The 14,624-nt window shown below is 42.0% G+C and overlaps 1 protein-coding gene across 3 annotated transcripts; it reads right to left on the minus strand.

The window, feature by feature from the left end:
- Positions 1-6: 6 nt before the first annotated feature.
- Positions 7-13,769, minus strand: Pcnp (PEST proteolytic signal containing nuclear protein). 3 transcript variants are annotated; one of them, XM_029470674.1, is made up of 5 exons: positions 13,639-13,769; positions 7,865-8,027; positions 5,450-5,524; positions 1,742-1,797; positions 7-728 (listed from the first exon to the last, which is right to left on the minus strand). In XM_029470674.1, exons 2-5 carry the CDS (start codon positions 7,940-7,942, stop codon positions 602-604), a joined length of 336 nt encoding a protein of 111 aa, XP_029326534.1. In that variant the 5' UTR covers positions 7,943-8,027; positions 13,639-13,769; the 3' UTR covers positions 7-601. The 3 variants fall into 3 exon arrangements, with proteins under 3 accessions (XP_029326534.1, XP_029326533.1, XP_021040198.1); XM_029470673.1 differs by having other exon boundaries at positions 5,450-5,521; positions 7,865-8,079; positions 13,639-13,732; XM_021184539.1 differs by having other exon boundaries at positions 426-728; positions 7,865-8,079.
- Positions 13,770-14,624: the final 855 nt, after the last annotated feature.

Raw genomic sequence — 14,624 nt, forward strand, 5'->3', positions numbered from 1 at the left:
TTTACAGAGCAAAGCATTGGTACCCACTGAGAGCGAAGCAGTACTAGCTAGAATGGCCCAAAACAAAACGAAATGCCCGCAGGAAAAGGTTCACTTTAACCTCATCTAAACTTCCTCTCAGCCAATAGTCCAGTAACAGTGTCTTCTCAAGCCAATACTCCCTCCCTCTCGGTAAGGCTGTCGCAGGGAGCCGGACAGTCAGGTAACGAGGGGAGGAGTCCGGAGAGGTCTGCTTCCAGTTTGAAGCAGACAATAACTTCTGGCTTCCCTCTTAATGTGCTAATACTTGTGTCTAAAAAAATATGCAATTCTTAGAAAGGTACCACTTGTGATTTCTTTATTATCTGTAACCCTTGGAAACTAATCATGTGAAACTACAAAATTAGCAAATGTCTTGAAATCTGTATATAAAACATAAATTACCTCTAATTGCAAACTCTCATTTATTAGTGTACCACTCAATCTTAAAAAAAAAGAAAAAAGGAAAAGAAAAAAAGAAGAAAGAAAAACAGCTCCAAAGCTAGTCTTACACCATTCTTTACAAAAAGGAGACTGCTCCTTCTAACTGCACCCACCCACACCCCAATCTCAGACACTTCACTTAATTGTCTTGGTCGTGGACGTTTCCGAGATGAGATTTTATATTTCGCTCCCACAGCTTCTGGTTATCGGAAAAGCCATGCTTCCCTTTATTAAAGGAGTTTGGTCCGGCTGATGTTGGTGTGTCCCTGTGTTAAAAGAAATTCAATTTATTCAAATTATTGTTGTGGTCTATTTTAAACATGTTAATATACATTTGCTTAGCGCTCATTAGAGACACAGGCTGAATAGCAGAGGCCTCTGCAGAGGTTTTCTATAAAGGGTTAAGACCTCATTGCAGTGTGTATGCAGTGAGGATAAGAGCAGAGAGCCTAGGGTTGTGTATTATTTTTCTTGACTTTTCTAGGCTGGCTTGGACTACAGAGCTCCACCTGCCTCTTGCCTTCTGAGTGTGAGGGAGGACGACAGGCCTGCGCCTCCAGGCCCACCATGGTGGCCTCTTCTGCAGGACAGAGGAGAGCCTGGGGACAAGTGCACCTAACCAAGAGCTCTGGCACTGAGCTACACCCCATCATCAGGGCGCAGGTCTCAACACACAGATAAGGAGAGATAGTACACAGTAGGAGCGGACGCCATTACGGCTCTAACACTACTGCTGAGAGCTGGAGGAATGGACTCAGTTGTGGAATTCTTTTCCAGAATAGACTGTGGGTTCAGTTCCCAGCACCACAGCAAACAGAAATCTGTTACAAAAAGAAGTGACCTAAAACCCACAAATAAGGTTACAAACTAACCTGGTGGCTTACCACCAGCATCTGTAAAAACCAAACAAAAATCCAAACATATGCAAAAGAGAAACATGAAGTATCAGTGTTTTAATCCCAGTACTCTAGAGGCAGAGGCAGGTGGATCCAGTCTATATAGCGAGCTCTAGAACAGCCAGGGCTGCTTAGTAAGACTCTGTAAAATAATAAAAAAGGGCATGTGTGTACTTCATTTGGACTGGCAATAGTATCAGACATATTTATACAAGTTCTAGTAACGACAGGCTGAGCCACTGGGACTGCATTTAATTGACCTAGGGATCGTAGATAGATTTAGATGTTAATTCTTGGAAGGCTCATATGGATTCGTGTAGCGTGTACTGTATTCTTGTCCTCACTTCTCCTACAGCTCTATGATAACTATGAAAGCACGGCACCTTCCAATGTTCTTCATCCTCATCTTTGCTTCTGGAGGCATTTCTTCTGGCTCACTCTGCAGAACAAAGAAATGGAAATGAGTACATTTAAATTATTAATTCACTTGGTTACTAAGAAGGATAATTTTTTTTAATCCAACATTTTTTAATGCCATAAAAGGAGTAAGGTAGTGAACTTTAACAATTACTATATTATCTTTTTATTTTTTAATTTTGGGGTGAGGTGATGGCTCAGTCAATAAGCATGAGGACTTGAGCTCAATTCCCAACTATGCTAGGTACAGTGGTGCTGACTATAGTTCTGGCACCTGATCCTAGGGCCTTGCTGGCCAGCCTGTCTGAATCAAGTTCCAAGACAGTAGGGCCGTCCTAAAAGAAGAAAGGAAGGGAGGAAGAGAAAATAAAGGTGGACTAACTGAAAAGACACCTGACACTGAGCTCTGTCTGGCCTTCACACATACACGCACATGTGCACACACACTTAAATTGGATAGGATAAAGAAAAAAGTAAACTCTCACATGCTAATATGTCAAAGAGAAATAGGAACCTGAAGTTTGCTGGCACTTTTCACACTGGCAAGACATGGAATCTGCCTACGTGTCTGTGAGTAAATGGTTCAAGAAAATGTCAAAATACGTATTCACAACAGAACAATTTAAATTGACTCTATTTTGTGTATGTGGGGGGGGGCAGGGGTTGGGTAGACATAGGTGCCCTGAGCGGACAGAAGCCACAGGTCCCCTGTAGCCACACCTGCCAGACACGGGTGCTAGAACACTAAGGTCCTCAGAGAAGAAAGTGTTCTCATTCATTGTGCCATCTCTCCAGCCTCTTTCACTAAACTATTTTAAAGCTGTAACAAAGAATAAAACAAAAAACAAACAAAATTAAAAGGGTCAGGTGCTAGTACTCAGGAGGTGAAGGCAGAAGCTGACAGATTTTTTTGTGATTTCCAGGCCAGCTACAGATACAGAGTGGACTCTGTCTTAAAACAAAACCAAACCCCATTTCTTGAAAATGAAGGAGGACAGTGAGCCATGGCGTGTAACTCTGAGCAGCAAAGCTCTAGCCTAAGGTTGTGGTTACGTATGTATAACTCTCCATTTGCAAAGATGAATTAACACATCCTGCAAAGGAGCACACAGAGGAGACAGCCACGATGTTGACACATCCCACATAAAGCACTACTACAACGCAGGTAACAACAGCTCTCACTTACACACTTTCCCTAACTTCTATGCTATCGTTTTCTTCTGGACTTGTACATGCAAACGTCTCCTCAGCTGGGTGTGGTGTAATGGTAGGAATATTAGAAGTTCGAGACTATCCTCAGCTACCTCGGGAGCTCAGGGGCAAGCCTCAGCTATCAGAATCCCTGCCTCAAAGACAAGACAAAACAAAACAAAATGGTCAGATGCAGTGTCTCACACCTTGAACCCCAGCTTGCCTAACAAGCACAACGCTCTAGTCAGTTTTGATCCTCCAAACCACATAGAAACTGGGTATGGCCAGGCAAGGTGGCATACTAGCTTTAGTCCCAACATTTGGAAGGCAGAGGAAGGAGATCTATGTGAGCTTGAGGCTAGCCTGGTCTACAGAGAGAGTTCCAAGGACAGCCAGGGCTACACAGAGAAACCCTGTCTCGAAAAACACATAAAGAAAAGAAAGGAAACTGGATATAGGGGTGCATATTTGTGATCCCAATGCATGAGGCAGAGGCAGGAAGATCTGAAATTGGAAGCCGTCCTTAGCTACATACCCAGCTCCACGGCAGTCAGTTTGAGATGTGAGACCATGTCTTTCACAAAGAAAGAAAAAAAAAAAAAAAAAAACCCACAACACAACACCCTTGAGTATGGTAGGATGCCAACACTGTAAAGGGCAAGGGAGAACTGAGACAGACAGCATAGCAGAGACACCTCGAGCTCACTCTGGAACACTCTCACGAGAGAAAGCTCTGGTAGAATCACTTGCACTGCTACTCCGGCTACAGATGCACACCCTGCAGCACTCCACAGCTGCTTTTTGTAGCAAGCACAGTGGCCATCACTGAAGACCAGCTATAAAGTTACTGAAAGCAGCAATACTGAAAGTCAAGTATAAGAGGGCCAGTGAGATAGCTTAGTGGGTAAAGGTGTTGCCATCATGCCAGGCAGCCTATATTCAATCCGAGGGACCCACAGAGTCAAAGAACTAACTCTACAAGTTGTTTTCTGACCTCTCTACATTTAAATGAACATGTGTAGCACAAATGTGTACACACACAGAAATCAAAAAGAAAATATGTAGAGCCAGGCATGGTGGCATATGCACTACTGACTCATAGACTTCCTAGTATGTATTATAAAGTATTTGACTTGACTTGACTTTTAATTTTCTTTCTTTTTTCTTTTTGGTTTTTTGAGACAGGATTTCTCTGTATAGCCCTGGCTGTCCTGGAACTCACTTTGTAGACCAGGCTGGCCTTGAACTCAGAAATCCATTTGCCTCTGCCTCCCGAGTACTGGATTAAAGGCATGCCACGCCCAGTGACTCTTAATTTTCTTGCAATTTTCTATAATATTAACAAATTTTATAGAAATATATTTGTAACTGTTGTGGGTTTCTTTTTTTCTGTTGCCAAAACTGCTTTTCCACTAATTCATGCCTTTCAAGTATTTTAAATATGACAATATTTATAAATGTGTGGTTTGGAAGAATTGTTTAAATTCTTTTTCCTAATTTTCTTTCTTCAGGACAGATTATTTCAACAAGTAATTTGTAGTGATGACTATGTTGACTTCAATTTTGGAGTGTAGTAGCTATGTTTAAAAAAAAAAAAAAAGAGTAATAACCATTTGGTCTTATTGAAGCCAACACGGAATTTGCTGCTGTGGTTTTTTCTTTGGTGATAAATAAAATACTTACATAATTAAAAAAAAGAAATATATTTGTATCAATAGACACATTAAAATTTTTAGTTTTGTGTATGTACCTTAGTGATAACAACAGTTGCCTGGCATTTGCAAGGCACTAAACTCAGTATCTAGCACTTCAAAAACAGAAATCCCATTTTCTTAGGCATTACAAAGAAATGTCACCAATACTATTTTACTATTATCAATTTAACTACCATTAGTACAAACTCTAATTTTCTTTTAATTTCTTCTCTTTTAAAAAAAAGTTTATTACTTTTAATTAATGTATGTGGGTACAAATGTGTATTGTATGGGTATTTGCATGGGTGTGTAGCCTGTGCAAGCCAAAGGACTTGGCTCCCTTGGAGTTGGAGTTAGAGGTGTTTGTGAGCCACCTGATGAGGGTATCAGGAATCAAACTCTGGTCTTCTGGAACGTCAGTGCATGTTCTTTAACCACTGAGCCATCTCCATCTGCTAATATCTTCTTAAAAGGACTAGTTAACTTAAAACTCAGGGCCAGCTGGATGGTTTCATATGTAAAACAGCTGCCAAGCAAACCTGTCTGACAACTGAGACATTTCCTGGACCCCAGATAAAAAGAAAATAATTGACTCCCAAAAGTTGTCCCGACTTCCACCTGCATACCATTGCACACATGCCGCTCTCGCTCTCGCTCTCTCTCTCTCTCTCTCTCTCTCTCTCTCTCTCTCTCTCNCTCTCTCTCTCTCTCTCTCTCACACACACACACACACACACACACACGCACAGGCTTTACAAATAAAGTAAGATAAAGTAGGTACTCGCTTACATCTTCGTCTTCATTGAAAGCTGCTGCTACCGACAGAGTTTTTGGAGCAAGAGTTGGAACTGTTTCCTTAGGCTTCTGAAGAAGAAACATTTAACACAGTCATCACAAATAAAACTTACATAGCCTTGTTTAATAAAATCATAATTGCTTTTACAAGGTTCTATTGTATCCATTTTTATGTTTTTATAAGCTTACACAGTAAGGAACTCGATATTTTGGGCAAATCCATTATACTTTTGAAAATAAGAGTTATCAGCCAGTAGATTTGACTTTATTTTGTATATCTAATTACTTTTCTCTCTAAAATAAAAAACAAACCTCTCATTAGTATCTGAAATTTACTATCAGTTAAGCTAAGGGGTGCACGTAGGAGAGATAGATGAGTGGAAATGCTGCTGCCCCACAGCATCCTGCAAGGACTGCAGTGCCTTTAGAAGGCAGGGAGCACCCCACTGACTTTGTCTACCGGTTCCTGTCTACCGTGCCTGCAGTCCAGTTCCTTTCCATCCTTCTTCTCACTGTCCCTTCCTCTGCAACATGCCCCAGGGTCACCAGCGAATACTGTTTTTAAGTACTCCGGTTTGGAAACCCTTCCTTTGTCTTACAAGCTTCTTTTGTTTAGATCCTTACTAAACACTCCCATTTTCCTCCCCGTGTCCATGATACTAACCCGCTACCTTCCAATCACAGACCCTAAGCACCACCCAATAGGACAACTACTAGAAGTAGCATAGGCCAAGGGTTAGGGATATGGAACTCAGAGACAGAGAGACTAGCACAGATAAGGAACCCTTGGCTTCGGTTCCCAGCACTGAAGGAGAGAGGACACATGCCATTCACACCCCTTTGCATTCCTTTTCAAACTAATGTCGTTCCTAAGATGCCAATGGCCTTTAGTCTGGAGACTCCTTACTAGGATATACAGTCCTTTATGATTTGGTCCTAAACCTTTTTTTATAGAGAAAAGTAATTGGATAAATAAAATAAAGTAAAATCTACCAGCTGATAACTCTCGAGACAGGGTTTCTCTGTATAGCCACGGCTGTCCTGGAACTCACTTTGTTCACTTTGATTTTTGTTTTCTGAACTTAAACTTTACTGAATAGGCTTTTCTGAACCTAACTCAACCACTTAATAATTATTAAATCCCATCAATTATTTAGAAAAAGAAGGAACTGGACTCAGCATGCTCAAGTGGATTAGAATTATATGAGCACATATTTTTAAAAGTTAAGTAGGGTTTGATCAAGATACTGTATAAAAATACAATGTATGCTTAAACTGTTAGAAGAGTAAATTAAAGTATTATTTTAAAAAATCATGTATTTATGCAGTTAGGTCTATGTGACTTTTAAACATTACACATCAAGAACCAGAGGATATAGCGAAAATGTTAATAATAAAAATGTCATAGTCTTTTTAAGACTCAGATTTTTTTTTTAGATTTATTTATTTTATGTACATGAGTACATTGTAGTTGTCTTCAGACACACCAGAAGAGGGTGTCAGATCACATTACAGATGGTTGTGAGCCACCATGTGGTTGCTGGGAATTGAACTCAGGACCTTTGGAAGCTCTTCAGTGCTCTTAACCACTGAACCATCTCTCCAGCCCAAGATATTCTTTTTAAAGAGGGGAAAAAATGGTGGGATTTGGGGGTTCTGAAAAAATGGCTGCTCTTATAATTTAGAAAGAAAGCTCAAACAGACTCTAGTGAGAAAATGATTGAAAATTAAAAATTTTCATTTAAAAAAAATCTGAAATGAACATCTACAGCATAAATAAAACCATTTGCATCTGACCATTACAAATTTAAAAAAAGCAAAAAACAAAACATAGATAACCAGAAAATTCTTACTAGGATTATCTTACTACGTTAATCCTTTAAGTTATAAAGAGCTGATTTATAGCCATTGTTATGATTTGGAGGTACATAATGCTAGGTCTCTCCAAGGCCTCTCAAATGCTAAGCATATACAGTGCAGCAGAGCTACAACACAATACAAATTATTACTTTTAATATACTAGTGGTAAAATGGTTTTTAAAATTCCAAAATATCTTTCAAAGTTTTTGTTCAACTAAGAGAAGTTCTAAGTGATTACTTTATAAACCATGTGCTCTTTACAATATGCCTTTTTCTTCAACTGCTTTGAGAGAGTACATAGGCTTTTCCTAACGTGTTCATTACTGTTTGACTTACATGCAAGTTCATAGCCAGTTATAGCAGTTTCCCTTTTAACATTCGCTCTTCTACCTATAGCGCACGCACGCACGCACGCACGCACGCACGCACGCACGCACGCACGCACGCACGCACACACACACACACACACACACACACACACTCACACTCACACACTCTCGTTAAGGACTGTGACAGAACCGTGACAGAAGCACACATAGAACAACTCACACTTGCTCCGAGTCTAATAGAGATGGCGGACGCTTTCCGTGCCGTCTGACTACCTATGGCAAATCCAAACTTGGACATCTTTGTAGGCTTTGTTGGGAGGTCTGCAGCTTCGTCTTCAGCTGATCGCTTTTCAGCGCTGCGACTGGAACTTTCCCCTCCATTACTGGAAGAAACAGTCTTAGTTTTCACAGGTTTTTCTGCTTCTTCTTCAGGTCCTGGTGAAGTCGAAACAACTTACCAAGATGAGCTATTTTTACTGAGCAGATTGACGGGAGCAGCAACCTCAAAAAGCACCTTTACAAGAAGATACCTCTGCAGCTGTCACCTACTGACCCAACAGTCTCTTCACTGCTTGCTAGAGTGTACAGCAGGAACTGAGATTGTGTGGCAGTACAAGAGGCTCCCATGAATTAACTAGCATAAAATACAGAGCAATTTAAAATTATAAACACAGAGTTCACAAAGAGTCAATACCTCTCATCTAAACATTACCTTAATTGTACATTAATCTTGGTTACATTTGTGGAAATTTTATGTTCAGAAATAGAGATCAACAAATTATTTTATATAAACTAACTTGTACATAACCATTTGGCAATACAAAACATCTGGCTAATAAATTATAATATTCCCAGTAATGTAGTCCTAATCACACAAAACATCTACTCATAAACACGACCAGTTACTTAAACTACACTTCAAATTCAGTCTACAGCCTTTCTTCCATTCTTCACCACAGTGCAGACCCAGAGCTTTGTATACAGGACAGGCGTTCTACACTGAGCAACCCCTGGCTATTCCCCAGCTAAGTGATGTTACCCAAGACACACCTTACATAACCCTTCAAGTTGAAAAACTTTAATGTAATCCCTGAAGAGTTAACCCTACTCTGAAAGCTGGTCTAGCACCTGTTTTAAGCTGCCTGTAAGAGCTAGTCAAAGTCAGACTCTCACATACATAGTTTCTCAAGAATGAAGATCTAATCTTAACTGCCGAGAAGGTGCACAGATATATACAAATGTAGAAATCAAGATGTCTTCAACAACTTTGCTTGTATGTGTTTAAGTCAATAATGACTTCATGTCTTGAGTATCTTAGGCTTGGTAATAAATAAATAAGACTATTTAAGAACATATTGGAGACTGAAAAGACTGGCCCATTTCTCTCTCTCTCTCTCCAGCTCTACCCTACAGGACACATTCTGAGACCACGACTCAAACCTGTAGACAAACAGAGCATGATTGCCTTGGCAAGTTCACTAAGACAATGGGGTAAAGCTAGAATGGAGGTTGGGGGAGTGTCCAAGACAGTGACTGACAAGGAAAGGAACCAAAGGCTCAAGACTACAGATCTAGATCCTTGCAGTTTGGTAATAACACACCTTTAGATTAATTAGTACTTTGTGGCACTATCAAGGATTGAATACAGGGCCTTGTACAAATTTAAGTATTTAAGTACTATAAGTGACCTATATGCCCAAATAATTTTCTCATTTCCAGACAAAGTCTAGCTATATTGTCCAAAGCCAGGCATTCCTGTAACTTGCACACATCCTGCTCCATCTCCAGGGTACCTAGGTTCATGGCTTGAATCACCCGGCTAACTCAACAACAAGCCCTTTGAATAGAGTATCTGCTTTGGTACAGATTGCATAAATAAGCTACTTTCTTTGGATTAGAGCTCTAGTTCAGATACTTCCATAAGGCAAAGGTAGCACTGAATAGTTTCTGGAGGTGCCATTCAGTTGTTTATATGTAAGAGTAGCTGAATTAAAATAATGAAAGACTACGCTCCAGTAACTGAGAACCCGATTTAAAACAGAATTTCTTAAGCTGGCAGTGGGCCTAGACCTGGAATCCCAGCACTGAGGTGATCAAATCAGGAGCCTTGTCTGAGAACACCATGGACTAAAGGACATTCTGGACAACTTGGACACTGTCCTGTGCGTTTTACTTGCAATCTTAATCAAGCATATTTAAGCAGGAACTGGCATCAACCATTGTTTACATGAAGACATAAAAGCAGTTATCAGTAGATGGCTCAGCAGTTAAGAGAGCTTATTCATCTTCCAGAGGACCCTAGTTAGAGCCCCAGCACCCACACAAGGCAGCTCACAATTCCTGGAACTCCAGCTCTGGGGGATCCAACTCCTCTAGCTTTCCTGGGCAACTGTATTTATATGTACACGCCCACACACGGACATGTGATTACAAATAATTTTGTGTATTAGGTGTGGTGGTGCATGCCTTTACTCTCAGCACTTGAGAGGCAGAGGCAGGAGGATTTCCCTGAGTTCCAGGTTAGCCAGAATTAGTCCGTGAGATCCTGTCTTAAAAACAACAAAAATGTGTGGACACTGTGCCCCTTCTTACAAGTGGGAACAAAACACCCATGGAAGGAGTTACAGAGACAAAGTTTGGAGCTGTGATGAAAGGATGGACCATCTAGAGACTGCCATACCCAGGGATTCATCCCATAATCAGCTTCCAACAACATGATGAACTAACCAGTACCCCGGAGCTCTTGTCTCTAGCTGCATATGTATCGAAAGATGGCCTAGTCGGCCATCAATGGAAAGAGAGGCCCATTGGACTTGCAAATTTTATATGCCCCAATACAGGGGAATGCCAGGGCCAAAAGAATGGGAATGGGTGGGTAGGGAAGTGGGGGTGGGGGGTATGGGGGTCTTTTGGGATAGCATTGGAAATGTAATTGAGGAAAATACGTAATAAAAAAAAATAAACTTATTTAGACTAAAAAAAAAAAACAAAAATAATTTTAAGCAATCTTTAAAATAATTCCACGAATGTATTTAGATAGCATCTTCTGCTCACAAGCTATGGAGAGCAGGGAGTGAAGAAGGTGGACACAGTACTGGCTTCATCTCTTAGTATAAATAAGCAGATTCAATGTGGCACCCAGGCTGGTCATTTTGTCTTCATGTAACCCTCTTAGCAATTATGTAGCAAAATACACAAAGCATTTAGGAAAAAAGCAAATAAAGCAATGAACTAAAATGGGAAATCAGCAGACAAATATATTACTGATTGTTAATAAACTATTTGTAATTCTAAATATGGGCCATTAGAAAATTCTTTCAAGAAAATTTGAGTGTTAAGAGCTATCACTGAATATTAACATTTAATTCATAAGTACCAAATGTTCTTTAAACTCAACCTAACTGAGCATTTGGAACTTTTATTCAAGGATCTCTACCTTGGATTTATTGAGACATTTTGTTTGTGTGTGTTCTGTGGACTGAGTATCACTATGTGACCCTGGGAAGTCTGAACTTCACTATGTAAGGTAGCCCAGGAGGACCTCAAACCCCTACCTGAACTCCCGAGGGATACTCCTGCTTCCACATCCCAACTGCTGGAATTCAGCACTATGCTTACTAAGACAGTTTGTATTTTAAAACTGTGGGGGGGGGGGGGGGGGGAAGTTGAGTGACTGTTGACTAATACTGTGAGTATCTTTAGTAGTGTGAATTATAATGAGTAAATGAACAAGCATTTGTAAATAAGAACATCCTTTGTTTATTTTTATTTTCTATACAATGGTGTCTGCCTGGTGTGTGTCTGCTTGGACATGTCAGATCTTAAAGTTTCAGAGAGTTGTGAGCTGCCACGTGGGTGCTGGGATTTGAACCCCGGTCCTCTGGAAGAGCATTTGCTGCTCTTAATCACTGAGCCATCTCTCCAGCCTCTGCCCTTTCAATTTGTAAGTCATCATTACACAAACTGTTAGCTTTTAGATGAAAAAATATTTTAGTGAAGCCTTCTGTTTATGTGTAAGTTAATATCAATTAAAACCAAACATACTACAATTATTCTCTTTCACTGACTAGCTGAGATGGGACAATTCCACAAAGGTACCATTCATGAGTCATGTGCACTCTGGTACCTTATCTGGGGAAAAAGAAAAAAACCAAAACAAACAAACAAAAACCCCAAACCAAGGACTGCAGTAGCTCTCTAACAGGACAGGTAGTCCATGAGTCCTGTTCTGACACAGGAAATATACACATCACTGAAAGTGGCTCTTGGCTTAACCCTTAAGTTGCTTGTCTCTAAATCTCTCTAAGTTTCTACTTAAGTTAAAGAGCTACACAGGAGATCGTCTCTCTACTAAAATAGAGCACAGTAGTGAAGTCCAACTGTAGCATAAATGGGGCCTTGGGTTCAACCTCCAGGATCAATAACGAGGTTGAATGAGTAGGGAAACTGCTCGTATTTCCAACACTGTGGGCTGAAGAAAAGTTGCCAACTCTAGACAAAGGTTTCCAAGAGAGCTGAATACTTGCCTGAAGCTTATCAATTCAATCCTACCTATGGGCGAAATGTTTCAGTTCTGAAACTCTGCATGACCCCTGTATGTCTGATATTAAAGTGAGCTTTACGAAATCAGGCAAATTATGAAGAAAAGGGCTGCTATTTTAAGTTACCAACATAAAATAATCAATGTAGCCCCTAACATTGTTAAGATGGAAATTTATTCACAGGACAGAGTGTCCCTCAACTGAAAGGATGGCAAGTACATTGCATACATACACACGAATTTCTTTAGACGTTTAAGGTACATTTTAGCAGTACTTTAAAACGATGTTGTCAGTCAAGGCAAAGGGACCTTAAATTCAAGGCCACCCCAAGATACTTTAGGCTACAGTTTTTCCTCAAACTACTTTTAACATAAAGAAGGTCTAAAGTAAGAACTAAAATCATTAGCTATTTTACTAGTTTATTTTAAAAAACACAAAATGAGGAAGAGACTGGCCTGTAATTCCAGTACTCAGGAAGCCAGAGCTAAATAAGCTCCTAGCTCAAGCCGGGGGTGGGGTGGGGTGGGGTGGGGGCGGTGGTGTTCGGCAATTAACAAACTTGGTAGACCCTACTTTTGGCCTTTATGCGATACTGAACCTATATGTTCTCACATTTAAGTATTTCAAGGATAAGACCGAAGAAAGCCAGAACAGTGAAAGGCTAAAACATTCCAAGCATGTGCTAATTATCCTTCCGACAAAAGGGCGTAGGGGAAAGAGACTAAGCATTTCTTTTCCTTTATGTACACCATCAAAAATTACGGGGGTAGGAGGAACGAAAAGATAGCTATAATCTGAGTTTAATTTCGTGACAAATTACAGAAAGATCACACCTTCCTACCACGCCAACGAAATATCTGACATAGACTCCGCTGCTGGCAGCCTAAGAAAGATCCCGGAAAGAAAGCGAATCAAACCCTAATTTCAAGCGTTTGCTGCTTGAGCCAGATTCCCCTCTCCCCTGCATCGCCTCGACTTATGCCACCGCAGGGTTTATAAATGTTATGTCTGAAAATACAGCAGAGAGTGGGCTGGGGTCTTCCACCTCCGCCGCGAAAAAGAGAGCATCAACCCTCGTTACGTGTAACCGAGAGGCCGGCGACCTCGGAAAGCCGGCATGCGGCCAGTGCCCGCGGCGGCTCGGCGCTCGCACGGGGGCCTGAGTGCGCAGCGGGCCCTGAGCTCTCTGCTGTTTGGGCTCCCCGGCCAAACTCCCACCTCCCTTCGCACGGCCGGGTGATAACCGGCGGCCTCTCTGATTAGGCGACGCGGACCTCGATCTCCCCCGCGGGCCACACCGGGCGTGCCCGGCACTCATCAGGGCCCAGCCCCTGGCCCGGCGAGCGCCAGCTCCGCCCGCTCCTGCGATACCGGAAAGCCCCCCCGCCCCCTGGGAAACCCAAAGAAAGGCCGGAGTAGCCCCCGTAGCCCGCGACGCTGGGGTTGTGTTCACCTCCGGCGGCTCCGGCTCGCTGCGGCTTCTCTGGCTTCTCCTCTCCCGCCTTCCCGTCCGCCATCTTCCTCGCCGCGGCCTCCCCCTGCAGCCCGGGCAAGAACGTCATGGCCCCGCCCAGCAACCACAAAGCTTCGGGCGGGCCTGCGAGGCCGCAGCCTAGAGAGGACCTGGAACCGGAGACAGAGACGGATGTGACGTCGTTGACTGGAACGAGGTGTGTGGTGACGGCTATGGAGGACTGGGCGGTGGGATGGCACGTCCGGGTTAGTACGGAGTCACCGATCGTGGACCGGTGGGTTCAATCCTAGGTGTTTCCACGCTCAGCGGTGGTCGCGGCTGGTCCTTCATTTTATGGGATAGGGCTGTGTTCTTACAGAGAAAATCAGTTATCGGACGCCGTCTTAGTGTTGACACCGTTCAATCTCCAGTGCAGTCCGGCGTGCAATTATCGTTTCCATTTGTGCAATGACACCGAAAAGCGACTTATGGAAGATTACGTTGTAGAGCCTTACTGAAATTGGGGCTGAAGAAATTTCCGCGGCTTTTGCATTCGTGAAAAATTCAGCGTGAGAGTTGTAGCAAGCAAGCAAACATTAAAAGCAAAAATAGGGCCGGGCGTGGTGGCGCACGCCTTTAATCCCAGCACTCGGGAGGCAGAGGCAGGCGGATTTCTGAGTTCGAGGCCAGCCTGGTCTACAAAGTGAGCTCCAGGACAGCCAGGGCTATACAGAGAAACCCTGTCTCGTAAAAACCAAAAAAAAAAAAAAAAAAAAAAAAAAAAAAAAAAGCAAAAATAGGTATACATGGAGGTCAAGGGCGCTTCCTGCTCTTTCAGAGGACAGTTCAATTCCCAGTTGGGTGTTCTACAGCGGCTGATAACTCCAGTTCCAGGAAATCCGACTACTAAGAGTTCACACTCACTTGCATATATTCAAACACCCGTTTAAGAAAAATAAAAAACAAACAAAATCCCCGGCTACACT

This window comes from Mus caroli, chromosome 16 (assembly GCF_900094665.2).
Source record: "Mus caroli chromosome 16, CAROLI_EIJ_v1.1, whole genome shotgun sequence".
NCBI classification, from domain to species: domain Eukaryota; kingdom Metazoa; phylum Chordata; class Mammalia; order Rodentia; family Muridae; genus Mus; species Mus caroli.

Bases quoted from the DNA above. Each gene is read 5' to 3' on its own strand.
- Pcnp (XM_021184539.1), bottom strand. From the start codon at position 13,747: ATGACGTTCTTGCCCGGGCTGCAGGGGGAGGCCGCGGCGAGGAAGATG. The intron at 8,080-13,638 runs GTGAACACAACC...CGACTTCACCAG, and splicing joins GCGAGCCGGAGCCGCCGGAG to GACCTGAAGAAGAAGCAGAA. The intron at 1,798-5,449 runs GTAAGCGAGTAC...TTTGTTCTGCAG, and splicing joins CTTTCAATGAAGACGAAGAT to AGTGAGCCAGAAGAAATGCC.